The 27,140-nt window shown below is 39.5% G+C and overlaps 2 protein-coding genes across 13 annotated transcripts in view; one reads left to right on the top strand and one right to left on the bottom strand.

Annotated features, from left to right (window-relative positions):
- SLC35D1 (solute carrier family 35 member D1) overlaps window positions 1–7,630 on the top strand; it is a 44,956-nt gene extending 37,326 nt beyond the window's left edge. The window contains exon 12 of the mRNA XM_019732211.2: window positions 2,314–7,630. Coding sequence (XP_019587770.2) covers window positions 2,314–2,422 — 109 coding nt within the window. The 3' untranslated portion in view covers window positions 2,423–7,630. The remainder of the gene's footprint in view (window positions 1–2,313) is intronic.
- A 12,511-nt stretch (window positions 7,631–20,141) lies between these two features.
- MIER1 (MIER1 transcriptional regulator) overlaps window positions 20,142–27,140 on the bottom strand; it is a 56,593-nt gene continuing 49,594 nt past the window's right edge. For all 12 annotated transcript variants that reach the window (XM_019732165.2, XM_074334918.1, XM_019732129.2 and 9 more), the window contains 2 exons: window positions 25,467–25,606; window positions 20,142–23,078 (listed from right to left, as the gene is read on the bottom strand). In XM_019732165.2, coding sequence (XP_019587724.2) covers window positions 22,750–23,078; window positions 25,467–25,606 — 469 coding nt within the window. In that variant the 3' untranslated portion in view covers window positions 20,142–22,749. The remainder of the gene's footprint in view (window positions 23,079–25,466; window positions 25,607–27,140) is intronic.

Raw genomic sequence — 27,140 nt, 5'->3', positions numbered from 1 at the left:
TCTCAGAGAAATGAATCATTTGCCTGGGGGCACAGGAGTAGCATTATATTGAAGATTTGAACCAACACCTAACTCCAGCGTCCATGGTTTTTCGTTACACTAACTGCACACACACGAGTGTAGGGTCCAGCATCACCGTAAGGACCAGGCCTGGAGTAGGTCCTAGGGCATTCCTTGTCTTCTTGGATCCTGCGTCACTCCGTTATTTCTGTCCATTAAAGATTATCTTGACAGCAAAAAAAGAGAGCATTGCTGTTTTAGGTTGTCATGGGAGGCGGAATCTAGAGCAGGATAGGATGACAGAAAGGGGAGCAGTCCTTCTACCTTGTGGGCTGGGGTGGGGTTGGAGGCAAAGAGAAACTTACTGTCACGTAGATGTACACGGGAAACTCAAAGAGTTTCTAGCTTCAGACAGGAAGGTTACAGAAGCCACCTCCTTAGGTTCTAGCCCAGCTACCAGGGGAAATCATCTACTTGATACACTGGAAAAAGTTTCCAGAAGAGTCAGAGAGATCAAATTCTAAAAAATTAAAATAAAATAAATGGAATAAAGCTACCAGATGAAGAAGACGAAACTGCGAGAACTGGCACAAGGATTGCATTAACACGGATCCTTTCTTTGAATGGGGCCACCGTGGATATTCAGCTTAGCTGTTATTTTCTGTGCTGTGCTGCAAAATGTGCCAGGCCTGTACTGGTACTCTGTAGAGCTAAGAGTAAGGCGTTGGGAACTTTATAGGCTGATGGGGACAAAATAAGGACAGGCAACTGCAATATCAAGTGGAGCAGGGGCCATAGTGGAGCAAGCCACTTCAGTAGAGAAAATCAGACTGACCTAGGTTTCCTTCTGGTCCATTACTGGGATGCTTTGTGACCCTGAGCAAGTTACCTTATTACTCTGGGACTCAGATTCTTCGTCTCTAAATGAGCACCTTGCAGAGATACTGCAATAGCAGGAGATGTATGTAAAATACTTGGCACATAGTAGACTTTAATAAATGGTCACAATTTGATTATTTAGTGCTGTGAGTGCCTGATCTCGCTTCCTTATTTGTGGGAGTTCAGCATCTCTCACTCTGCTGTAGCTGGTCTGGGGCTGGGACTCCACATCCCAGAGGAAAGTAGAACTAATTTCTAATAAGCAGCAAGTTTCCAAGTCAAGTGGTCAAGCAGAAGGTAGGGACCAAACCCAGGGCAGAGGCGTCTGAAAGCAGAGCCCAGGCCAGGCTGCCAACTGGATGCCCAAGGGAGTCCTGGGTGGCAGGCTCAGTGGGAGAGCAGGTCAGGGCAGCCTGGTGGTATCGGCTTTCTGAGCTCCTCCACCTTACTTTCTGTTTAGTGATTGGAGCAGGAAGCTGTGTATCCCAGGTAGGTTTGAGGTCCCCACAGGGAACAGATAAGAGTAATCAGTGTCCCAAAAGAATGAAGCCTCCTGGTGGCAGGTGTGGTGCACACGTGAGGGGTACCAGCAATCAACTCAGAGTCAGAGGGCTCAGACGATAGGTTCTCTACTGTGAATTGGATTATAGTCAAAGAGAAACCTACTCTGTGAATCTCCCAGGGTTTGCATGTTTACTTATTGGGATGATTTTCATACTTATTAAAAAGAACATTTCTTTGTATGGAATCATTATTTTTGAAAATGTAGAAAATACAAATAAAAAAGAAATCACCTATAATCTGACCATCCAGATGTAACCATTCTTAATATTCTTGTTGTGTTCCTTCCAGACTTCATTCTGATACATAGCACTGTACATACTCATGTTCATTTAAATAAAATGGGATGAGATAATACTTAATGTTTTGTGAGATTATTTTTTCACTTAAGATGTCATTGCCTGTTTTTATTTTATATCATTTTAATGGATGCATGGTATTCTATTGTATGAATTTATATAATTCCCCACTGTGAGACATTTACCCTTTATCTAATTTTCTGGTATTATAAATTTTGTGGTAAATACTTTGTTGGTAAGTCTATGAAGATGTACACAATTCATCAATGAAGTAGATTGCTAGGTCAAAGGATAAGCAGAATTTTAAAGTTTTTTATTTCAACAAATTGTCTTCCAGAAAGGTTGTAAAAATTGGCACTCCTGTGGGCTACTATGTGCAGACGTTTTCCCAAAGCATCGACAACAGTGGATAGTGCCATGATAAAGGCGTGTCTCTAGTATGGCAGATGAAACTTCTGTATCTATTTTAATTGTATGTGCTGTTAATTTATAGAGGCAGCTCCCCCCTCACACCCGCCCCCCTTACGTTTGCCATTCCTCCTTTCCTCCCTGATGGTGGTCTTCTGTTTTGCAGCATTGCTGGGAGCCTGGTGTATTCCTACATCACTTTCTCTGAAGAGCAGCTGAGCAAACAGTCAGAGGCCAGTAACAAGCTGGACATTAAGGGGAAAGGAGCCGTATGACCAGAGGATTGCTTGGACGATGGAGGCCCACGTGTTTGATCAACTCGGACACTGGCAGTTCTTACAGATACTGAGGGGTCTTGATTATAGAGAAAGATACCATTCCTTTGCACTTACACAATCTGAGGATTGATTGCTGCCTTTTACTATTTTATGAGAGAAACTTATAATTGACTCTATTTTAAATATGCCATTTGAATTAATTTATATCAGACTGGAAAATGCACCGGGCTTTTTAATTTATTTTTCTTTTGTACCGACAGTGAAACATCAGTGTTTTGAAAATACTTTATTTCCTAGTTTGCTATCCAGGTGTCCCTGAGAGCTGCATATGGAAAGTGCTCCAGCTGCAGCCTCATCGTTCAAATTGTTGCTGCGCCTCAAGGCAGTTTTTAGCCTGCTTCCTTCTGGAAATGCAGCCAAGTATCTGAAACTTCTCTTCTTTGAATTAGATTTCGTAACGATTGCATTTTCTTCACAAGGATACCGTCACCGCATTTGCCAAAGATGACAACTTTGGCACTAAAAAAATACATGGGGCTTTGAAGTGTATGGCTTTCCGTGTTGGCTTTCCTGAGGTCTCGTGGAATGAACACAGTACATTCCTTGAAAATGTGCCATTCCCTCTTTGTTGTGTTGGATGGGGATAATGAAGGGATGGAAGAAGTAGGTCTTTAAGTCCTTTATTCATCCATCTGCTTCATTCATTCAACTAAAATGTATTGAGTACCTAATATGTGCCAGGCACTGTACTAAGTGCTGGAGGTACAGAGATGTTTGTGGAAGTAGTTAAGTGATCTCACTCCTGCTATAGTGATCAAGAGTAAGACAGAGAACTTAGCTGTGTCAGTCCATTCAGAAGACATTGTGACTATGAACAAGTCACAGACGTTTCTCAGTTCTCAGAACCTGCAAATCTGTAAAGGGGGTTAAAAGCACCTGCCCTACCTACCCCACAACGGTGTGAAAGCAAACGCTACAGTATGAGGTCATGCATGTGAAGAGCTGCATTTTGTAAACCATGCAGCTCAACCTTTCTCTGAGTGAGAATGGCAGGCGGGCAAGGTGGCCACCAGCTATTTCCCCATGCTTCCCTTTTCTGGGTTTAGTTGCCACTCTTTTTACTCTTTTTTGAATCAGTATGAGTAGCTCTTGCATTTCTGAATATATTGGTTGGAGGGGGAAAGGCTGGCTAGATGTTTCTGTAGTGTCAAGGCTTGTGCTAGCTCTGGCAGTGTCAGTGTTAGAGCTGTTACCTTGCTTTCTCCTGAAATAGCATGAGTATACCTCTCTCCTTTGGATATTGCCGCCTACATCCCATGTAGTTTGGCTCACTTGATGAGCATGGCAGCTTCTCTCAAGACCAGTGGGGAGCAGCTGTGAATGGACATTGTATGAATTGTCTCTTTGGGTGGGGTGGGTGTTCACTCAGACACAGTCCTGTGACTTGAGACATCTGTTGACTTTGGGGATGAGTGTTTGCTCAGGCCAGTTGTGCAGTGAGTATACAAGAGACTGGGTACCTTGCTGGTGCACACACGACCTTTTGTTTCACTGGGTTTAGAATCCACTGGGCTCCTTTGACCTAAACAGTTAATATTTTGGTGCCTCATCAGGAGCCCTGGTAGGTTTTGAATTTATTTTTGAAGAATTATATTGAGGATATTTTCATATTAATGCTTTTCTCTTATTTTGGTTTATCTTTATTAAAGCCTGGCCAGTGGTGCTGGATGTCTGGAATTAGCCTCACGACCAACTTCCAAGTTATAAGCTCTATGTAAGAGGTCCTAAGGCTCACTTTGTTCCAGTATCATCTGATCTGAGAAAATTCCAGTGGGAAACTAGGAACTTATCTTGTGTAAGGTGGTTCTTACTATCTCTGTTTTACTTATGAGAAAACAAGACTCAAAGAAAGTAGGTGATTAGCTGATAAGTCAAAATTTATATTTTTTCCATTGAATCATGCTGCCATTGATTAACTGTCCTCTGTGGGAGTGAGGAAATGGGAATGCTAGCTGAGTTAGCTTGAGCTCTTTCAAGGAGGCAAGCAGTCGATTGAATTTGGGGTCAGAGGAATAGGCCTTATAAATTAGGAAGAATGATGGGTCCCTCTGTAAACCAGAGCTTTTATCTGACTTCCAGGCTGGCCTCTTGTGATTCGCACTTCTGGCTGTGACTGTTGCCTGGCATTGCCTAGTTTTATGTGGGTACAGTGGAAAGCCATTGTGAGAGCTAATTTTAGCATTTCTGTTCCTTGTATTAGCCACAAGAAGGAAGGAACTTTGACTTTAGAAATAATTTGCATTATAGAACTTCTCATCATGAAAGGCCTTTGGATGTGTTTAGAGGTGTTGAACTAGAACCCCCGCAGAATGCAAATGACCTCAGGGCCCCTGGCCTCTGCTGAGCTTTCTGACTGACCACAAGCAATAGAACAACTTATAGCTTCTGCCTGTCCATGTTCTGATTCCTGGATGCCCCAGTCAACTGCCACCAACATTTCAAGTAAGAGAAAGCAGTCTGGGGAAGTTGGAGATTAAATAAGCTGGCCAGCTATTTTGGAGTTCGTTTGTTATGCGCAGGCTTGGTTATATACACTAGAGATTTATCTAGTACTCTACACTGCCCAGATGTCTGGGTTTTGCCCCAAGGTTGATATCTTACCAGGTAAAAAATTCTTTGACCTATTAACTTCCTCCTGGGATGAAAAAGAGGCAGCATCGAGTTAAATCTTTAATTTGCCCTGAGACAGATGAGCTGTGGTAAGAATTTTGAAAGCCAAATTCTACAACTACTGGCTCCCCTTTTTGAGTTAGTGACTGTGAAGTCTTCTTTGGCCAGTCTGCTGTCAGTGCCAGATCCATTCAAGTAACCCTGGTGGGCCAACATGTCAGGTGATTTTTAATTACCTCATATGGCTGCTGACTTTGTGAGTCCATCAGTTGTAGGATCCAGCTTGCATGTAGGTTAAAAAAAAGTGCATTTGCAAGTGTTCCATAGTCCTGTTATATCAAGAATCCATGGGAAGTTCAGGTCAGTAAAGCTGATAAAGGATCTTCATGGAAAGAATAGCAGAGTTTTACATGACTGGTTTGGAATAGTGGCCAGGATTTGGGGCCTGGCATTGTTCTTGTTACTGTGGCCTCATTCAGTGAGTAAAGATTTACCAAGCATCTATTTTATACCAGGCATGATGGTAAGTGTTTTGGGTGGCAAATTATGCTCAGAGACTGAGATTGTTTCACCAGTATTTAACACACATTGTGGGAAATTGTAATATTTCATAAGCCAATAGTATAGAGAATAATGTCTCTTCATAAGCCAATAACAAAGAACATACTCCAAAGCAATGATAGATTAATTACCCTATGGTTCCATGCAAGGGGAGACGAAAGAAGTCCAAGTTTAGTTGAGTTGTACCTTTTCTACAAGGTTGGTTCTCAGGAGAGACAGCGTAACCAGCAGATGGCTGACTTCCAGCTGCTGGTGCAAAAACGAAAAACCCTTATTGCTGGAGCACATTACTAGGGAATGACAGCACCAGAGCTGGTGGGCAAGATGTTCTCTGAGGGGCTGCTGCAGCCTCTCGCCACTGCTGATGATACACGAGCTGCTGGCCCAAAGGTCTGCAGAGAGCTAGCTGTTCAGATCAGAAAGGTTGGCTTTGCCCAAACAGAACACTTGAGTAGTCCTCCTAAACTCTCTTCGCAAACATTTAGACTCCTTCTAGTCTAAATGTCCCCTTGCCGTAGTCACATCTTCAGATGTTTTTTATTGATAAGCCCGCACGCGCTCCCCTCAGCTGCTGAGCTCCTTGTGACAACAGTTGAGATGAGGTCATCATGACACATCTTCACTCTTCATCAAAACAACTTTACTCTTAAAACAACTTCATTTTTGTCCAAAACAAGTGGATCTGAAATCATTATCAAACCAATACACAGCACTAAGCTCTGGGGAAGCTGCGATGAATGGGACACGACTCTTGCTCTTAAGTAATGCATAATCCTGAGAAAGAAACCGATGAAAGGAGTGATTCGCCCATACGCGCTGCCTGTGGTTACCAGTATCACTGGTTAGGGGTGCCCCAACCCCTAGAGCTGAAGCAGTTTTTTCATCCAAGAGGACTTCGATAACTCATACTCAGCATAGCTCTTGAGATGTGCCAGGCGTTAGAATTCCGTGAATAGCCTGGATCTCTCCTCCCTCTGCTGCATGAATTCTTGCTTCCCCATAACTTTGTGTTATTGGTTCCCTATCAACAAAGCTGTGATTTTTCCTTCTCTGAGAGAAAAATCATAATCAGAATAAATGACATAATGGATGTGAAACTGCTCAGCACGCTGTCCAGTAAGCAGTGTGCACTTGGCAGATTTTGTTACTGTCATTTTATGGTGAGACTGTAGACGAAACAAGATTCTTAATCCACCCTCCATAAATGTGAGAGGCCTGGGCAACACGTGTATTTGTTGAAAAATGTGACCTTTTACTGCATTTGCTTCGTTCCTGTTCATGGTCTTTTTAAAAATACCTACTGGATATAATTGTGGCCATTGTGTGAGATGCAGGTGAGTCCACCTGTTTTTAAAAAATGAAAGTACTGTCATATGTTGATAGTAAATTTCAAAAACGAAAAAATTATCTTGGAAGAAGATAATTACTCTTCAGAATGGTAATTCACTTAAAGCTTTTCCAGTTTGTCATCTTACGGTAATTCCTGCGCAGCCTGCTCATTCAGTCTTCCTTTCTCTGAATTAAACGCATGGCGGACGCCTCTGCCTCTGGGTTCATCTCAGTTGTGGGTGTTTGTGAGCCTCTGGCACCATCCCTGTTTTCTAAACCTGTCTTCTAGTTCTTAATGTTAGGGTGCCACTCCATCGTGGTAAGAAGAGATGTTCTATGATGGGTCTTTTTTCAAGCTTTCTTGTTTGAAAATACTTTTTAAAAGAAATCTACTGGTTAGATTTGTTGTCTCACAAAAATGTTTTTAGAAATTATTTTGGTCATAAATGTTTTCTTTCTCATGCTGATGATCAACTGATTTTTGTCTTCAAATGTCCTAGCACAATATTTTTTTAACACAGATTCTATTTACCAGATTACCATTTTAGGGTTTTTAAGGGGTACTGAGGGTTGACATAAACATGAAAATTATGTGCCTAAATATTTTTGTAAAGGTGTCAAATAAATACTTTTTCCTGAACACAATTATTAAAATTCCTTTAAATGCACACAAAGACAATCAAGAACCATTAAGTCTGCCCACATTTAAGAGAATGGCATCCAGTGAGTTGATTTAGACCCAGTAATAGAGAAAATACTGTTTAGCATTGTGATGATGTGATTTATGATAAATATGTATTTGGTTTTTGTCCCTGTTCCTGGTATATAGCTCCTGAAACCCTTACAATTTCCTACGTAAGAGCTATAGGAATATCTTCTGTTAAATTTTTGTTCCCAGTTCCTGCAACAGGTCCAGAGCCATAAAAGTGAAATGAGTGTCTTTTGTTATTCATAATGAGCCCGTCTTTAAAGCACTCTGGAGTTTATGGTAATGAGGTGAGTCTTGGAAAGCCCCCCCCCCCCCCCAGGATGGAGCTGGTTGCTGGGGGAGCGAACCACTGTGATTTGTGTTGAAACTTTCAGTCCCCTGCCCACCTCCCCAGGTGAAGGGGAGAGGTTAAATCAGTCACTTATGGCCAATGATTTTATCAGTCATGTCAACAACATAAGCCTCCATAAAAACCCCCAACTGAGGTTCAGATGGCTTCTGGGTTGCTGAACACATGGAGGTGCTGGGAAAGTAATACGCCTGAAAAAGGCATGGAAGTGCCAGGCCCTTTCCCACGTACCTTGCCCTGTGCATCCCTTCTTTCTAGCTGTTCCTGAGTTATACCTTTTACAATAAATCACTAGTAAGTAGTCAGTCAGTAGTACAGTAACAACCAGGACTTGTGATTTGCATTGGAAGTGAGGGTGCGGGGTGGTCTTTGGGAACGGAGACATTCATCTGAGGTCTGGTGCTAACTCCACGTAGTGTCAGAACTGAACTGCGGTACATGCACTGGTGTTGCAGGTTTGCTTGGCAGTGTCAAAAGATGTCCAAACATGTAGAGCATTTTTATGAGTTTATTTGAGCCAAACTGACAATTGCCGGGAAGCAAAATCTCAATGGATTGAAAAAATGCTTCTGAGAATGGCAGTTTTGCAGCTTATTTTATACATTCAAATAAAAGGAGACATTAGAAGGGTTACATGAAATCCATTGGTGGTAGATTAAGGGGGCAGGAGAAAGCAAAGTGGGGAAATCCCTGGGATTGGATAAAAAAGTAAAGCAGACACAGTTATTTTACATTGGTGGGTACGGGATACTTAATAATTAACGTTTACAGCGTATAGAGATGGTATTTGGGGAACAAGAGAGCAATGAGGGGGTTCTGTGGTCTGCCCTGTGCCATTTGCAGTGTGCCTTTTGGGGTCCAGAAAAGGAGATTCTTCTGACATTTCCAAGGTATGCTATCTTAGTTTGAAAAAATAGGTTCACTTAAGGTAAAGATTGATCTTTGTAAAGGCAACTGCAGGCCTAGGATGTGACTGCCTTCTGTGGCCAGCTCTTAGTTAGAAATGTTTATTTTCAGACCTTCCTATATGTTATTTTCTGCTTTGATAATAGCATCCTAGTGGGTATGAGGTAATACCTTATTTGTGGTTTTGATTTGTATTTTCCTAATGATTAGTGGTGTTGAGCATCTTTTCATATGCTGCTTGGTGATTTATATACTTTCTTTGGAGAACTGTCTATTCAAGCACATTTTTTATTGGATTTTGTTGTTGTTGTTGAGTTGTTAAGAGTACTTTATATATTCTGAGGTTTAGCCCCTTATCAAATATATTATTTGCAAATATTTTCTCCCATTCTGTGGGTTGCCTTTTCATTCTTGTTCCCTTTGATTCCCAGTTTTAATTTGGTGTAATGCAGTTTTATCTAGTTTTACTTTGGTTGACTGTGCTTTTGGTGTCATATCCAAGAAATTGCTATATCTATTGTCATGAAGCTTTCCCCCTATGTTTTCTTCTAAGAGTTTCATAATTTTAAGTCTTACATTTAGATCTTGGATCTGTTTTTAGCTAGTTTTTGTATATGGTATACGGGTCCCACTCCCTTCATGTGCATGTGAATATAAGTTTTCCTGACATCATTTGTTGAAGGACTGTCCTTAAGGCATGTGTTTTCATCAGCTTTTAAAAGTGCTCTTACTTTGACTTTTCTTTTTTCCCCTAATTGGTGATATATATGCTTTCACTCAGGCCTTTGCTCGTCTTGTCTCGCCTGGTTTTCGCACAGGCTGTCAGTATTGGGGAGTGACACAGAAGAGTCCCTGCTGAGGGGAGCAGAGCACAGAGCCTGTGGGCTCACAGTAGGTGAGCAGTTACAGGTCCCCCCAGGACTTCTTCCCCGCAGGTCTTGTCACATCTATTTGCTCATGCATCGGTCAAGCCAGACAGTGCTCACTGGGGCTAGCACCCACCTCTAGCAAAGGCCTGGAACCACCATGTTTTACAGATACGCTCAGTGAGATACAATCGTCTAACGTGGTTGTGGGGCCATATTCAAACCCTCATCAGTCTGACTCAAAAGACCTTTGCTCTTCACCACCAGACTAGGTTCTTGTTTCTCCTGGTCTGCTTACAGTAGACTCGGTGTCCCAGGCTCATCACCACATATGCGTGTCAAGTGCCAGTCTTCATTCCAAGTTCACACACCACAGATTTCAGGTTGAGGCATGATCTGGTGGCCCCTGGAATCTGAGAAGGCAAAGCAGCTTTGCCTTTCCAGCTGTGCTGATAGTGCCCTCTTGTGGTAACAGCTGTCACGGGGGTAAATGATGGAAAGCATTTGCTTTCCAAGAACAAAGCCCTATTTATTGAGTTCCTACTATGTGCTTTCGCGGAGTTAGGCCTTTATCATGCCGTTTTGGGTTACAATACTTTACCACTGTATAAATGGTGGCTTAAGCAAAGCTAAGGGCTTTCTCCAGCCTCCTTAGCTGGTAAATTTAAACCTGTACTTTGGTTCCAAAAACTTTTCTTTCCAAAGAATCCAGATAACGTCCCTGTATTAGGAGAATGCAGTAGGAGAACAAGCTTCATCAGGAATGCCTCCTCACGTCTGCTTTTGCTTCAGGAAATTTACTTTTTAAAATGCGTATTTTTGAGGACAATATGGACACACGATGACAGATTCACAGAGCTGAGATAGGTGTAAGAATGCATGGGAGGAAGACTGTCATTCTGCCTGGGAATGGTAATGGAAACGTCCTTGGGAAAATGGCAGTTGAGCTGATCCTTGAAGAACAACGAGGACTCACCCAAGATACCGGAGGGGACAACCCTCTAGCATTCCAGGACCACTGCATCTGCTTGCCTAGAATGCATTGCATCCCCCCTTGATGTCTTTATCACATGCCCTCATCTCTGTGGGCCTTCCCTGACCAGCCTATCTGAACTGGCACCCCACCACACTTTCTGGTCCCCTCCCAGACTTTATTCCCATAGTGCTTTCCTCTTCTAATCAAATGTAAGCTTTATGAAGGGAGATGTTGGTCTGCTGTTTGCTGTGTCCCTTGGCACAAAGAACAGTGCCAAGGTACACAGTAGGTACACAATAACTATTTCCTGAATGAATCCATTTAGACAGAAAGCAGCCAATGAATAGTTATCGTTTTTGCGAATAGCAAGGGAGAAACAACCTCATCTTCATTGGAGAACGAGCAGGCCAGCTACATGATTTGAATTATATACTGTAGGTCAGGTGTTGACAAATCCAAATCTTATAGAGGCCAGGCAGGTAAAAAGTATGAGTCTGAATGAATAAAAGCAACACACAAAATACCTAGTAAGTGGTAGGGCTTATGGTACCTACCTGCTTAAACGTATATAAATTAAAACTAAATAAAAAAAAATCGACCAGCTAGATTTGGCCCAGTGACCACCATGTGTCGAAATTGAACTGCTGTCCATCAGGTTTGCACGGTAACAGGATCACGTGGGGATGCCATGTGGGTGGGGGTGAAAGAAGGGCAGGACTGTAAGGTAAGTACAGTGATGGAGAAGGTTACTGTAACTAACAGGCCTGCTGAGAAGTGATGAAGTGATGGGATCCTACAGTGCTGTGAAAAAGCACAGAAAAGAAACAAGATTTGACTTATTTCAGGAGGTAGCATTAACAGGTGAAACTAAAATGTTTTCTATTTTTCATTTATCAGTAAAGCTGTGAGGAATGTCTTTTTTGCCTATATCGAATGTCTTCAGGAGCCCCTTTGAATTTCAGGAGACCAAACATGAACATTTTTAAAGGTATTTAACTTAGGTTTCCAAGTGTTTCCCCAAACGGTAGTATCTGAAGGGTAGCAATGGAATAGAGTACCTGTTATATACCACAGTAAAAATCCATTTACTGAGCACTTGCTACATGGGAGTTAGGCATTTTTTTCTTAGCCCCTTACATATTGATACATTTTAATACTCCAAACAATTCTTTAAAGTAAATCCTATTATTGTCCTTATTTTAGTGGTGAGGAAACAGGCACAGGAGGGCTCCACTATTGGACTGAGTGGTGACTGAGAAAAGTCTTTGCTTTACAGAATGTAAATCTGCCTTCCTGTAAGGCCTACCTTTTGCTCTGAGTTCACGGAGCTGCCTAGAATAGGCAGAAAGGTATAATGTTTGAATGTGGAAGAAATTGCTTATTTTAAATCAGATTGGAGTAGTCCCCCATCTTACCACCTAGCAGTATATTCAATCCCCATCCTTCTCTCAAGTTACACAAGAGTCAAGGGAATTGCCTAGTGCCTGGGAAATAGCTGCATTCAACCTTTCATGGTCCCAAGTGAGCATCAGTGACTAATTCTGAGGTGTCCTTTGAAGGCAGGTGGCATCACAGACTCCAAACTTTCGCATGGTAATTGTTTCTACTATTAGAAGTACCAGTTCCTAGAATCCAGCCTGTCTTACATCCCACGCAGCTTTTCTCTGATGTCTTGCTCGAGAACGAGACTTGCATTCCAGCTGTTTTCAGAACCTGCTGACCACCTTCTTTCCCATCTGGGGGACTTTCTCCTTTCCAGAACTCAGACTTGTGGGAAAAAGGCTAGAATATGTTATTTGCAAATATCATCTGCTTTCTTCCCTGGGCACATCTTCCCTGAGTGCAAAGGTCTAACTTAAGAAAATAGGTGAACAAAATCCAGATCATTGGAAACAGTCTTTCAACTTCTCCTGGTGGTTCAGTTTCCCCATTTGTAAATTGGGGGAAATAATGTTGTGAGGATTGGTTTACAATGAGTATTTAGCACAGAGCATATAACAGCAGTGAATAATGGTACATGATTTTCCTTGCAATAGGTTTGTTCTAGCTGCCTAATGACCCTTTTTCGGTGACCAGCACATGCTCCTTTGGAGGGATTGCCTCTTCCCCAACTCTTGTAGCCAAATGAATCCAAAAGGAGCTGCCGCTTTATGAGAACCACCTGCCAGCCACAGTGATGGCTGGCTAAAGGGTGGCTAATAGTACTTTACTTCCCTGGCCATGGGGACTACTGATAGGCCAAGGGTTAAGCCCCATGACTCTAGACATAAACTAGTGAATGCTATGAAGGAAAAGGACAGAGGGATCTGACCTTGTCTAAGAGGCTCAGTCTAATGTTGTTGAACTTGGGACAAGTCAGTTTTCCATTCTGGTCCTTAGGTTTTCCCTTTTGTAAAATGAGGACTGAATGGGAGGCTCCAGGAAGGCCACATCTGGGCTTTGGCAGGTTCCTTTCTCCCGGTTACTTCACTGACAGGCTTCTTGTTGGCTCTGCAGGAGGCTGAGTGTGCAGGGTTCTGCTGTAGCTGCTGTGCACATCAAACTGTACCTTGTGAGTTTACTTCTGGCTTCCTGTTTCCTCGTGTCTTTGCCAGTTACATAACAAAATAAAGGAAATCGGAATCAACGGCCGAGTGCTGGCAAAAATGTGAAGGCCGCTACAAGTTTGCGATCTGAAATCCACGGTGCTCTGAAAACCAAGTTTTTTCCTTGCGTTTGTTTCCAAATTCATTTGGCAGCAATATCTGACCTGAAATTTGTGTGCGTATGAACATATCTTATTATGGACGTAAGTGTTTTTACCGTAGATTCAAGATCCTGCTGTGGATGAGTTTCAAAATATATTTACCTCTTTGTATCTGAAAACTTCTGGCCACAAACAAGGATTTTTCGATAAGGTATTGTAGACCTGTATGTACTACTCCTGAGTCTTTTCATCGAGTGCTCTCTAGAAATAACATTTTTCTTACGTGTTATTTTATAATCCCAACAGCCTTGTGATACCAGCACAAGTGGGTTCGTTCTTATTTTATAGATGGGCAGTTTAGGTGTTTTGTTTATCACACGATTACAAAGTAGTGGCCAAATCAAGAGGAGAAACCTTGAAATATGGCTGAATATGGATGAGTGGGATGGACAGAGGTGGAATGATATAAAAAGGCTGTGTTTTGGACAGGATTCTGAATAAAGTGCGTATTTTAGACTGTCCTTGGCTGAGATGGAAGTACAGTATGAGGTGTAGTCAGAGATAAGTGCAAGGGCACCTGAGCTATTTGTTCTGAAATGAAGTATTGAGAAGCACTGAGAACCATTCATGTGGCTCCAAACATTAGATTAATACATTTGTACCTTGTAAATACCAGCATGGGTATAATGTGATGCTGGTTCAGAAACGCTTCTGAAGTTTGCAACTATAGATGATGAGTTGACTTTTCAGCAGCAAACTTAATCTCGCCTCAAATTCAATTAAAGAAGGAAATAAAGGACTGTGACTGCTAGTATTCAAGCCGCAAAAACGGACTTAGGCCCTCTGTGGAACCCAGAGGGTGACTGGCTAGCAATGTAGTCATGCACATCCATGTTAAATGTTTCTTCTCCTCCCGCCCAGGGCTTAGGGAGAGGGAGACTGTTGAGGTATAAAATTACACAAAAGCAATGGGAGATGCTGTTTCATCAATTAATCAGAGACCTTTTGAGGAAAGAAAAGTTTCAAAATTCCTGGAGTCAGAACTCATAAAAGAGCAAGGCAGGTTAGCATCACGGTGGAGTGAAAAGGCCCCTTTGCATCTCCCCTTAAATTTACAAGGCAGACATATCTAATCCAACAAAGGTCCCTCTGCTTCCCACACAAGCATGCCTGAGCGAGCCATCATCAGTACATCTGAAGGTGGCTGCATTGGAATGCACAGAGGCAGCGGGACGGGGGAAGGACAGGGACGGGGTCGGCAGATGCAGTCTGACAGCTGCCACAGCCCAAGCTAACAGTACCGGTGCGACCCCCACACTACAGCCTGGCAGAGGGTAAGGGCAGAAGCAGCCTCAATGCTCAAGAAGCCGGCTTCCCCTCCCCATGGCGGCAGAACATGGTAGCAGATGCAGAGAAATGTCTACAGGCCCCTAGCTACAGCACAGCGGTCTGGCAGCCACTGGGAATGAGGAGGCATTGTGGCAGGCTCACAGACCCGGCTTTTCCCACCTGCCACATCCTCCCACCGTGGTGGTGGTGCCCCACCCAGAGACTGAGGCGACTTGGACACAGGAAACCCACTACCCCAGGCACAAGGAAGGTGATTTTCACCTCAAAAGGGACATCCCCCACCACAAAAACAAAAGAGAGACCTCTAATTATCTGCTGAATTGTTAAGATCAAAACAAGAAAATACTTCACAACCTCAAAAGTGCAGGCAGAAGAACAATCCACCAACTACCATGCATGACCCAGGTAACATGGTAACACAGAAAGAAAATGACAAGTCTCCAGAAGTCAAAGTTATGGAAGGCTGATTTAAATGACAGAGAATTCAAGGTTGCAGTCATGAAGAAAGTCAACAAGACACGAGAAAACTCAGAAAGGCAGTTCAATGAGCTCAGGAAGGAAAAAAAGGAGTACTTTACCAAAGAGATTGAAACTATAAAAAAGAACCAAACAGAAGGTCTAGAGCTTATAAATGAGATGAAGAATGCATTAGAAAGCATTGGAAATAGAGTAGACCAGATGGAAGAGAGAATTATCAAGTTCAAAGATAGAAAACTAGAAATGATCCTGCTCTGTAGGATCAGCCCCTGCACAACTCCTCCACTGCAGTCAAGGTTATAGCATAAGCACCCAGTGAGCCCAAGTCAGTCCCTCCCCTTGATGTGCAATTATCAACCAAGGCTCCACTGCAAGAGGGCACACACAACCTCTAGGGACACACCTGGAGCGTGTGGCTCAGGTGACCATAAAGACTGTGCCACTGAACCTCACAGCACACCTACTACGTAAGGCAACTCTACTAAGACTGGAAGACACAGCAGACCTAACTAATACACAGGAACAAACACAGGGAGGCAGCCAAAATGGAGAGACAAAGAAATATGTCTCAAATAACAGAATAGAACAAAGCTCTAGAAAACGAACTAAGTGATACGGAAATAAGGAATCTATCACATGCCGAGTTCCAAACACTGGTTATAAGAATGCTCAATGATCTCAGGGAGAACTTCAACAGAGAGAGGAAGAATAGAAATGGAGACGAAAACTATAAAAAAGAACGAGTCAGAAATAAAGGATACAATAACGGAAATGAATGTTACAGGGAATCAACAATAGATTAGATGAAGCAGAGGATCCAAACAGCAATGTAGAAGGTAGCAGAAAACACCCAACTAGAGAACAGCAAAAAGAAAAAAAGAATCCATAAAATTGAGAGTTTAAGGGGCCTCTGGGGCAATATCAAGCGTACCAACATTCACATTATAGGGGTACCAGGGAGGAGAGAAAGCAAGGAATTGAAAACCTATTTGAAAAAATAATGACAGAAAACTTCCTAGCCTGGTGAAGGAAATAGACATTCAAGCCCAGGAATCACACAGAGTCCCAAACAAGATCAACCCAAAAAGGCCAACACCGAGACACATAATTTAAAATGCCAAAGGTTAAATACAAAGAGAGAATCTTAAAAGCAGCAAGAGAAAAGCAGTTAGTTACCTACAAGGGAGCCCCCATACGACTGTCAGCTGATTTCTCAACAGAAACTTTGAAGGCAAGAAGGCAGTGGCAGGAAATATTCCAAGTGATGAAAAGTAACGACATACAACCAAGATTGCTCTACCCAGCAAGTCTGTCATTTAGAATTAAAGGATAGATAAGGGGTTCCCAGACAAGAAAAAGATGAAGGAGTTCATCACCACCAAACTAGTATTACAAGGAATCTTAGGACTTAAGATGGGGGGAGGGAGTTAAGGATGGGTGAAAGGGGAAGGGATTAAGAAGAACAAATTAGTTGTTACCTAGTAGTCATGGGGATGTAGATTATAGCATAAGGAATATAGTCAACAATATTATAGTAACTAGGTATGGTGCCAGATAGGTACTAGATCTATCAGGTGATAGATGGGAACAGGATTGGGGGCAGGGTGAAAAAGGGGAAGGCATTAAGAAATACAAATTGATAGTTAATACAGTATGGGGAATATAATCAACAATGTTGTAAAGATCACGTAAGGTGCCAGATGGGCCCTGGACTTATCAGGGGGATCACGTGATAGACTGTGTAGATGCCTGACCAATGCGCTTTATACCTGAAGAGCTGAAGTAGAATAATATTGAATGTCAACTATAACTAAACATATAGGTACATATATGTGTCACGGGACGTGGAGTACAGCATAGGGAAGAGAGTAGATGGTATAACAGAGGAACAGTAGCTTGGGAGGGTGGGTTATCACTTTATTAGAGAGGTTTAAATGTCTATTACGTTGCTTTGTACACCTGAAACTAATAAAAAAAATGAAATCTTGCCATCTGCGACACATGGATGGACCTAGAGAGCATTACGCTAAGTGAAATAATCAGAGAAAGACATGTAAGTTTCACTTATATGTGGAATCTAGAAAAAAATAAAAAACCCAGTCAAAAACAGAGATCCAACTGATGGCTGCCAGAGGGGAGGGAGGTGGGGGATGGGTAAAAAAGGTGAAGGGGAATACAGTCAATAATTTTGTGGTTAAGTTTGCAAGATCACATATGATTACTATAGTGTTATCACACTGTAAGGCATATATGTGTCAAATTGCTATATTGTACACCTGAGAGTAGTATAACATTATAAATTATACTAATACATTTCCCAATCTGACAAAACAAAAAAATCATGCAAAAGCAAAATGGCACCTGTGGGAAGTGCTACATAGAAGAGTTGTCTTTAATAGTGAGTCTGACCATCGTAATTCCACCACTAAAAAAGTTATTGTTTTTGCCATATTTTCCTAACCACACATATATATGAAATATAGCCCTTTAACAAAATTGGTGTCATTTGCTCTTTTCACTTAAAGGTTTCTGATACAGCTCTCATCTGCCACAATCCTAGGTGAGCTATTTTATTCTTTTGGGCTCAGTACTAGCTCTAGCCACTTATGAAATTTGTAGACCTAGCCCAAATGTGTTTATAGTATGTTTTGAAAACACAAACACCTGCTGGACACTGGAGGCAAATGCAGACAGCAACGTAGTGAACAGGCCACTGGCAAAACACGTCATGAAGCTCATTTCGGGCTGTTTGAAAGCTCACAACCATCAGCCTTCTAAATAAATTCCCACCATCTACAATTATGTGCTCATGGGAGATTAATGGAGTCGTCATCCTAAGAATGACTGGTACCATTATTAGCTCCTAGCAAGAACTGGTTTCTGTTCACTGAGCTAAAGCACAACTGGTGACAAGGGTAACCTACGGCATGGAAAAGCCCCTCTTTGGAGCAAGCTCTTTCCCTAAATCTAGATTTTTTTTCTGGTCACGAATTTAAAGTGGCTCAGGTTAGTCTGATGCCATTCTCTGCTTGATCTCTTTCAGTTCTGAAAAAAACCCCCCACTAATTCAGGTCCAGATTGACTTTAAAAAAAAAAAAAAAAAAGTTTAAGTGTATATTCCTCATATTTATCCAAAGTCCATTTTCTTTGAGAAAAGAACAAACCATTTTAGAATTACTGAACTTTCTACAAACAAGTTCTAGTTGGTATGCAGAAAGACACATTTAGCCTACTCTACATTCAGTCAACCATTTATGTTACCAATGATGAGAATAGCAAAAAATGAATATAATAACCAGACTAAATTTACATTAGGCCTCACCTCTAACCTTTAGGAAATCACGAGATTCCCCACCAGACAGTGAATGACAAGAGAAAGGGGTGAGTCCTGAATAATCCACAGCTGTTACGATATAATCAGCCCTACAGTAAATGTTAAAAATAAATGGTCTTAGGGGAATCGTACATTTATTTCATGTTGGCTTAATTTCCAACAGAAATATTAAGTTGGAGGAAAATATTATTTAGCTAGAACTATATGGCAAAGACTCTAGTAAACTCTTTCTGAGATAGTGCCTAATTTTCCTTTCCTTCTGACCTCTCTGTACTCAGCACACACTATCATTATCACAGCACTTACCGTTAACGTCTTCTCAAAGAGAACATGCCACATCTCTGAATCCACATGCCAAGCACAATAGCTGGCATAAGCACAGGCCCAAATATTTGCTGGATAGTATTTGGGCCTATGCTTGTACAGGGTATATGGAAACTGGATGGAAACTTGTCACCACTGACATTTAAATGTGATGCATTTAGCATCCATTTGGACAAAGGAGAGTTAGAGTTCAGTTCCAGTTTATATGGCAATTCTTCAATGTTCTTCACAGAGCAGGTATCCTTTAAAAATGTGTTCAAATCTACTTCTTACTTAGAGCAAGCAAAATGACATTTTAAGTATAATAGACATCCTAAATCATAGGAGCTAAGATAAAAAATAATCATGTTCAGAAGAGGAAACTCTCTATGTACATAGAGATGTCAAAAAATGCCAGCACAATACTAATGGTACATAGTAAATGAGGTTATGGAAAATTGACATTAGAAAATAGAGGCTAATCCAAATATTTAAATATGTAGTCAGCTGATAACTTGGAGGGATGACTCTTTAAGATTATGCAAAGGATTAACTTGATTATTAAAGAGCAGTGATGATTTTATGATACAAATTTAAATCTATAGAATCATGTGATATATAGAAAGAAAGATTATTTTTAGGGAGATGACAGAATAAAAGGTTAAAATTTGGGAATTCCTTGTTTTTCCCCATAATGTTACATGGTTTTCCACATTGACATTTTTATGAGTATGGACTATATACTAGTTGGGAAAAACTTTTTTTCTAATTTGGTGTTTACCAGTGATAGAGAGCTAGGTACACAGCCCTAGTGTCGTCAGCACACACCTTGCCTATAGAAATTCACAAACCCTCACTGATTCAAAGTGCCCACTCTTACTTTTCCATTAAGAGCAAAAGAAGGGAACAAATATTTTTAATTATATAGTTCAGAGGAAGAGAAACAGGTGAATAGAGGTCTATAGACCAAAGGCTCTCTCTGGAGAAGGAAAGGAAAAGACAAGAATGTATTACCCAAGATAAGGCCAGAAGGACCAGGAGTCCCTGAGACGCTAGTTCATGCGACGCATAGGAGCAGAAGGGGCAGAGACTATATGTATTTTGCACTGCAAACAATGTGCATCACACAAATTTAAAACTTATAATTAAAACCTAGTGAAGTGATCTAGTGACAATCATTCACAGCACTATGTAGGCAAATATGTTTAAAAAAATATTTTAATAAGCATATTCAGAATGGCAGACAGGGAATGGGGAAGGGAATTATTTTACAGTGCAAAATTACTATGCATAAATTTAAAAACATCTAATTCATAATTTTAAATGCCTATTTAAATATTATTTCAAATACATTTTAAAGCTCAACAGATTTGTGTTGAACTGAGTAGCAGATTCTGAACTCTATTTGAAAACACATCGTAAAACAATACCATTCCAAACGAAAATGATAAATGCTTTGCTGGGGGTGAGGGAGACTAAGTAACTATTAACAAAGGCTTCTTTTCCCAATGCAATTTGTCAAGAGTTCAAGAGTTATGAAATGTACTAAATATTAAGCAAATTAAATTCATGATATTACTAAAAATTTTAGTGCAATGACTTATCAAGTTATAATGGCTGCATTATGAAGAGCAAAGAGCAAAGTACTGTGTGAAATACCTGTATAAACACAAAATACAATTAAATATTTCTTTATGAAAAGCTGAGCATTATGTATTATAATAGTGGAATGTCTTTTGTTAGGCATACTTTAAAAAGATAAGATTAAGAAAAGATTTCCTAACATGTATACATGTGCCGTATTTGCAAACATGCCTGAGAATTTACTAAAAATGTTCCTGCAATATTTTTACAAGAACTTCAGAAACAAAATGCGTCTTTTAGAAAAGGTGAAAATGGTGTCTCTAATATTGCAACAACTTAAAAAGTACAGCATCACTATTCATTTGAAACATTTCTACAGACCATCTTTGATAAAAGCTAGGATACTTTGGATTCGTTTAATAAAATCTGATTTGGAAAATGGATTGTGACCATCGGTTAAAGCTGCCATTCTGGATAAATTAATGTTCTAGGTAAAACAAAACAAAACAAAAACAACAACAAAATTCATGCTTCTCAACACTTCCACCCAAAACTTTGATTTACTTGAATATGTATGTAATAACAGTGAAAGTAAATTATATGAAGTCAAGTGTTGCAAAGTGGCTTTTAACACTGTTTGGGGGAAAACGTTGTTCACATTGGTGGAGGGAAGCAGTCTAAAACTGTTAATAGTAATACTTCATGGGGGTAAGGCCTAAACCATAATATCTCAGTGCAAACTCTACTCAATTGCATTAGACAGTTGAGCCATTAAAAACAAGACCACAGAAGATTTATTTAAAAAAGGCATTGGCTCTTGAACTGATGGCTGAAAATAAACTGGCAGAAGCATTTGGGGTATGCCTGTGTGATAAAAACAAGAATAGTTAATAATCTTTTACAAAAGTTTGGATATAGGTTGGTCTATCAGCTGTATGTATAAAACTACATTTTTTAACAAGAATTTTGCACTAAAAATAAAATGGCACTCTTGCAAGGCTATGCAAATAGATGATCCTATTTGTAATCACACAGAGCAAAGGTTACTGCATGTCTTATTTTCATTTTGGAAATATGCTATCAAATCTGGAAAGCTGGATTGTAACTGGAAAAGTCCAAAAACTTTTGTAACTTCATCACTTTTTCCTCATAAAATCAAGATTGCTGCCTGCCAACTCCTTGTTGTGCCAATTATCTAAATATCACTTGACCTTTTCCCTAGTTTATTTAATGCAAAAATGGGAAATTTCATAATGCATATAAAAATAACTGAACAGGATTCTGGTCAGCATGATACATTTAAGCACTTAAGCCAACATTAAACTTTTGTCTTGCTTCAAAAATAATTTTGAAAATTATAGCAATGCAAAACAACCTATGCAATCTAAGTATCATGCTTAATTTCAGAATTCGCAAACTATTTGTCCTTAAGTAGAAATTTAAAAAACAAATTTTCACAATCCTTTATGAATGCTTTTACCACCTGGATAAGAAACATGACTTAGTTACTACACAAACACTTAAAAATTCATTAGAAAAACCTTAGCAAAATAAAATGAAAGCTGACAGACTCAGAATATCAATTCCTCTCATAAAAGTTTACCAACTGTACAAGTTAAGAAAATTATACAAGCTTTTGTATTAAGAAAGGACAGCTCAGTCAAGACATATGTACTGTAAAAATCTTTCAAAGGCTACAAAGAATCTGGAAAAATACAGAATGTATTTCTTAAGCCCAGATAAGAATATGGAAAGACATCATTGATGTCAACAATTTTACATATACAAACCTGACTTGGTTTATTTTTAAATTTCTATATATAAAAAAAATCATGCTAGCATAACTTTCAGGATTCATAAGGGTTTCCTTAATAATAAGCAGAAATTTGAACTTGGTGCTTTCTTCTCTGCCATCAAATTAAGCAAAAAATATCTTGTAGTAACATTTTAGGATCAATACATGAAATGAGAAAGTACAGATTATCTTCATTCAAATTTACTAAACCATTTGTTATATCCTTAAAAGAGTCTTTATAGTTTTAAAATATAAAGTCTATAAAAGGCAGAGTTATGAAATCTTATTTACCAAAGTTAGGGCTCAATTCAAATTTTCAAATTTTCACCAATTGCTTCAAGGAAATCAACTTTTTAAGGTAACCCATCAACCCTGAAAATTTTAGTCACACTAGAATTTATTCCAAAGAAAGTAAAATAAGTCTAAAATTCAGTCATCTGCATTTTCAAGTTCTTCAAATTTTCCGTGTGAAATTGCTTCTTGGAAAAATTCAGAAGAACCTGGACTTTCTTTTCCATTGCTGTTTACCCTTCGCCTTTTGGCAGGTCTCTCACTTTTTTCATCAAAATCACTTTCATTTTTTGCTGTCATATGGGCAAGTTTTGGGTCAGTGGTAAGGTTATCTGTTTCATAACCATTACTATCCATATCTGCATGAAGTGGTTTCTTATTTCCACCTGTTGGTCCATTAATGTGTAACCCTTCAACTTTTACTTCTTCTTTGTTTAATATTTCACCTGGTCCATTAGATGACACCCCTAAGTTGGAAGAAACATAAATGAAAATGCGAATAAAAAGTTAAATTTGTAAATGACTATAAGACAGCTACTGTAAAATAGCTTTTCATCAAGGAAGCGAGGTATCAAATCTGTGTGTTCTGAATTCTGGCTCTAGTTCCATAGTAGCTGTGTGACTGTAGGCAAGTTACTTATACTCTCTGTACCTCAGTTTCATCACATATACAATGAGGGTAATAATTTACCTTACAGGGTTATTATGAATATTAAATAATAGATGTAAAGAATTAAGAACAGAATTTGGTATATATTAAAAGCATGTTGGTATTATGTGACAACAAATAAGCAATGGATCCAGTAGTCTAAGTAAGATGAATTAAAGCAAAGATATGCATAAATTTTTCAAGTTTAACAAAACGGCTATAACTTTCTAAAAACATATAGAAAAAAATTATATTCTCTTTAGAAGCTTGATTTTTCTACTGTTATATAAAATCAAGACAACATGACTGTATTTTTAATGTAAATCTATGGCTTTTACATGCTGTAAGGGTAAAGATACACTACTACGTTCATTTATACGGATTTAAATAATCTGTCATATTAAAAAATTAATGGTTGCACTGTCCAAGCATACACTTGAAAATACTAAAAGTTAACACAAATACCCCCATAATAGGTGAGAGAGCCTAATTATTCTAATAAAAGCAAGCAACAGTAAAAAGGTCATGTTTGAGCTGACTGCAAAATGGAATAGAAATTTTGGGGATAGTCAAAATAAAAATAAAGAATGTGCCACTAAATATAACCAAATTTAATTAAAATATACAGTATAAAGGATAAGCCTCAAATATTACATTCTGGTCAAAGAAAATATTCTATTTCCCTCAACTCAAAAGTAAATCAAAACATGAATGCATAGGGAAACTGCATGATACTGAAGGAACAATTTCGTCGTGGTAAGCCCAAAAAGTTGGTGACACTGTGATTAAGTCAAAAAACCTAAGATTTCAAGACACTAATTCAAGTCCCTTACAAAAGAAATAAATTGGGTTGGAAAGTTCCTTCCTTATCTTGAGAAATTTGATTGTAGGTACATGATGTGAATGGCTTCTGGGCTACTGAGTAATTTATAGGTAACTTATGAAACTCTCCTAGGCTAACTGCACATTCTCATCAAGTGGATAAAAAAGAAAATGAAGTGATTTGCTACTATGAGCAAACAGAAAAAGACAGTGTAGTACCGACTGTCTGCCTCGCTAAGTTTCTACCCTTAGCCCCGAGGTCAGAGCCTCAGCTTCTTATTCTACTTCAGGATGGATACGGCTAGCATTAGGTGTCATGTTAATGAAACTTTTGGACCAGGAAATGGTTGCTGGGCCCTAATTTTTGTTTGTTTGGCTTGTCCTTAGAAGGGAAATAATGAGGGAATAGAGAGGGGTCATCAAATGAACAAAGTACAGTATATTCACTACTACAACAGTGCCAGTGTAAAATCAAAGGTCAGAACAAGGGTCAAATCGTTCTCAGTGTTTCTTTCAGTTTCTGTCAATCAGAGATTAGCTCTCCACTGGCCCTCCCCTAAGGCTGTTAGATCAGAATGTAGGTGGGCAGAGCTTATCTATCTCTAATTCACCATTTTCTTCCTGAAAAGGAGTGAAGGGCTTACCACTTTCCGCTTGGCAACTCTCTTACTTAGGAAGACCATTATAATTAAATTAGAAGTCAAAACAATTCTCTGACTAGGTCTCACTGATCACACAGTGATCTTTGGTCCACTATTTTTCAAAACAAGAACATTATCTGAACCTCAATCATATTTGTATGCCATCTGCTTCTCTTTCATAGAGAAAAAAACAAATGTTTCTGTAGAATATTAATGCACAGGCTGATACCAGCTGTATCTTTTCTTATCCTTTTAGGTTATTATGCTTAAAGGGATAATATCAAAGAGAAAAATATTCAAAACTGTGCCTTTGTTATCTACTCCTTTTCATCTGTATGATTAATGTACCTTCCTGATAAAGTGTTATAAGCTCTTAAAGTATTAAAAAAAAATCTATGTGTTTCTGATGTGAAATGGCTGTAGTTTTGGTCTAAGAGTTAACAGGGATACTTATATTCAGGTATCTCAATCGGATAAGAAAAAAGATGCTACTCAAAAAATAAATTTCTTAAAAGACATGGTCATTGTTGATAGTATATTTTATTAAACTTACTTTTTAGTGATGTCAATGGGACTTCTTGCTAATTAATTTGTATTCTGTGTGTGTTTGTATGTATGCTAATATTATGTATGTTTCATCTGGTATTTACAATTATTACTTTAACTTCTGCTTTGGAAATAGAAACCAAAAATGAACACTCCAGGTTACTGAAAGAAACAAATGTGTTTCTTTGCTTGCTTACCGTTTTGATTACTATTATTCATAGTGCCGTCTTCCTTTTCAGACTGGCTGTTACTACTGTTTGAAGCAGTCGGCGGAGGCGATGGTGCTCGACTAGAAGCAGCACTTTCACTTTCATCTAGAAGACGATCCATGTAATCCCTTAAAAATAAGTAAAATAAAGTTATTTTCTTATATTAAAAAAAGCTGAAAATTAAAATTAGGTGAGTTTAAATTTAGAAGGCTTTATTAACAAATGCATCCTAATTTTCACTTACATTCATTAAAGTGTCTCATCTAGTACACCAGCATGTGAACATTTAAATAGAAAGCTTCTTTTGGTTACATGTTTGTAGGAAAAATGTACAAGAGCTTTTAAACTGGCTAATTTTAGAGACCTACACACAGGCAATTTAAAATTGTAGGCAAGTGCTCAGAGTGGCCCAACTAAAATCAGAGGAGCTGTAAGTGAAGAGAGAGGGATGACGTCAACCAGAAGGCGTACAAAAGAATGTCTGGGTTCTTGGCATTGTAACGCTCCTAAGGACTATCTGACAGCTGTGGCAAGGCCTGAAAGATGAATTAGGTCCTAACAATGAACTGCCTCCCTAAACCTTCCTGGCTACCTTCTATCTTACCTTTCTGCGAGGTCTGAGCTGTGGTAAGTTCACTGAATTCCTGGGCTTACCTGCTGGCTTGATCTGCCAGTTATCATTAGAGGTGAGCTGACTTCCTTCTCAAGTCATCCTGAGAACATAGCTGTGTAAGTTGCATCGGTTTGGAGTTAAAAGATCTGGGCTAAATACTTCTCTCTGAGATAGTGTCTTTACCTCTAAAACACATGTCACCATACATGACCTATCTACCTTATAGGGTTGTTGTATTAGATATATATAGAAAGTCTGCTGTAAACTAAAAAGTGCTATCAAGTCACAAGAATAAAGGTCAGCAAACTATGACCTGTGTGCGGGCCACCTGCTTTTGTGACTATTTTACTGGAACACAGCAACACTCTTTCATTTACAGTGTCTATGACCGCTTCTGCACAACAACAGCAGAGAGAGCAGTTTCAGGAAAACTTAAGGCCTGCAAAGCCTGAAATATTTACTCTCTAGCTCTTTACAGAAAAAGTCTGCCAACACCTGCACTGAAATAACTTCCCGAAGGCAGGGGTTTTAGTCTGTTTTGCACGGCAGAGTAAAAGCTCAATAATAACTTAAATACATTATGTATTTTAAAATTCCCGAAGTATAATAGAAATATTAAGTTAAATGTTTTAGAATTTTGTGAGCAGAAGAAGAATTTGGATAAGAAGGGAGAAGTGGATGGGCTCGGGACTTTACGACTATGTTAACAGTCCATAAAATGACTATCAACTGCAATTACAACCTCAAACTACAAGATCACAATGTCCCTTGGGTCATGGGGATATAGTAAGGACCTGACCTCAAGAAGCTTCCAACAGTCTGAGGTACAAAACTAACACATATCAAAGAAACATGTAACAATGAGCTAGTCAATTTAACATTCTGGGCCGAATTTCCTCATCTATAAATGGAGGGAATTAAATTTAACGGTCTTTAAGACCTCTTCAGCTTTATGCCATTCATCATAATTACAGAACCATTATGTAAAAAATGGGAAGCACACGGAGACAGAAATGAGCGTGATGAAAGCCAAAGGGACTTCAGAAGCT

This window comes from Rhinolophus sinicus, linkage group LG06, assembly GCF_036562045.2.
Source record: "Rhinolophus sinicus isolate RSC01 linkage group LG06, ASM3656204v1, whole genome shotgun sequence".
NCBI classification, from domain to species: domain Eukaryota; kingdom Metazoa; phylum Chordata; class Mammalia; order Chiroptera; family Rhinolophidae; genus Rhinolophus; species Rhinolophus sinicus.
The sequence above is the reverse complement of the archived record's forward strand: the minus strand, read 5'-3'. Positions and strand labels throughout refer to the sequence as shown.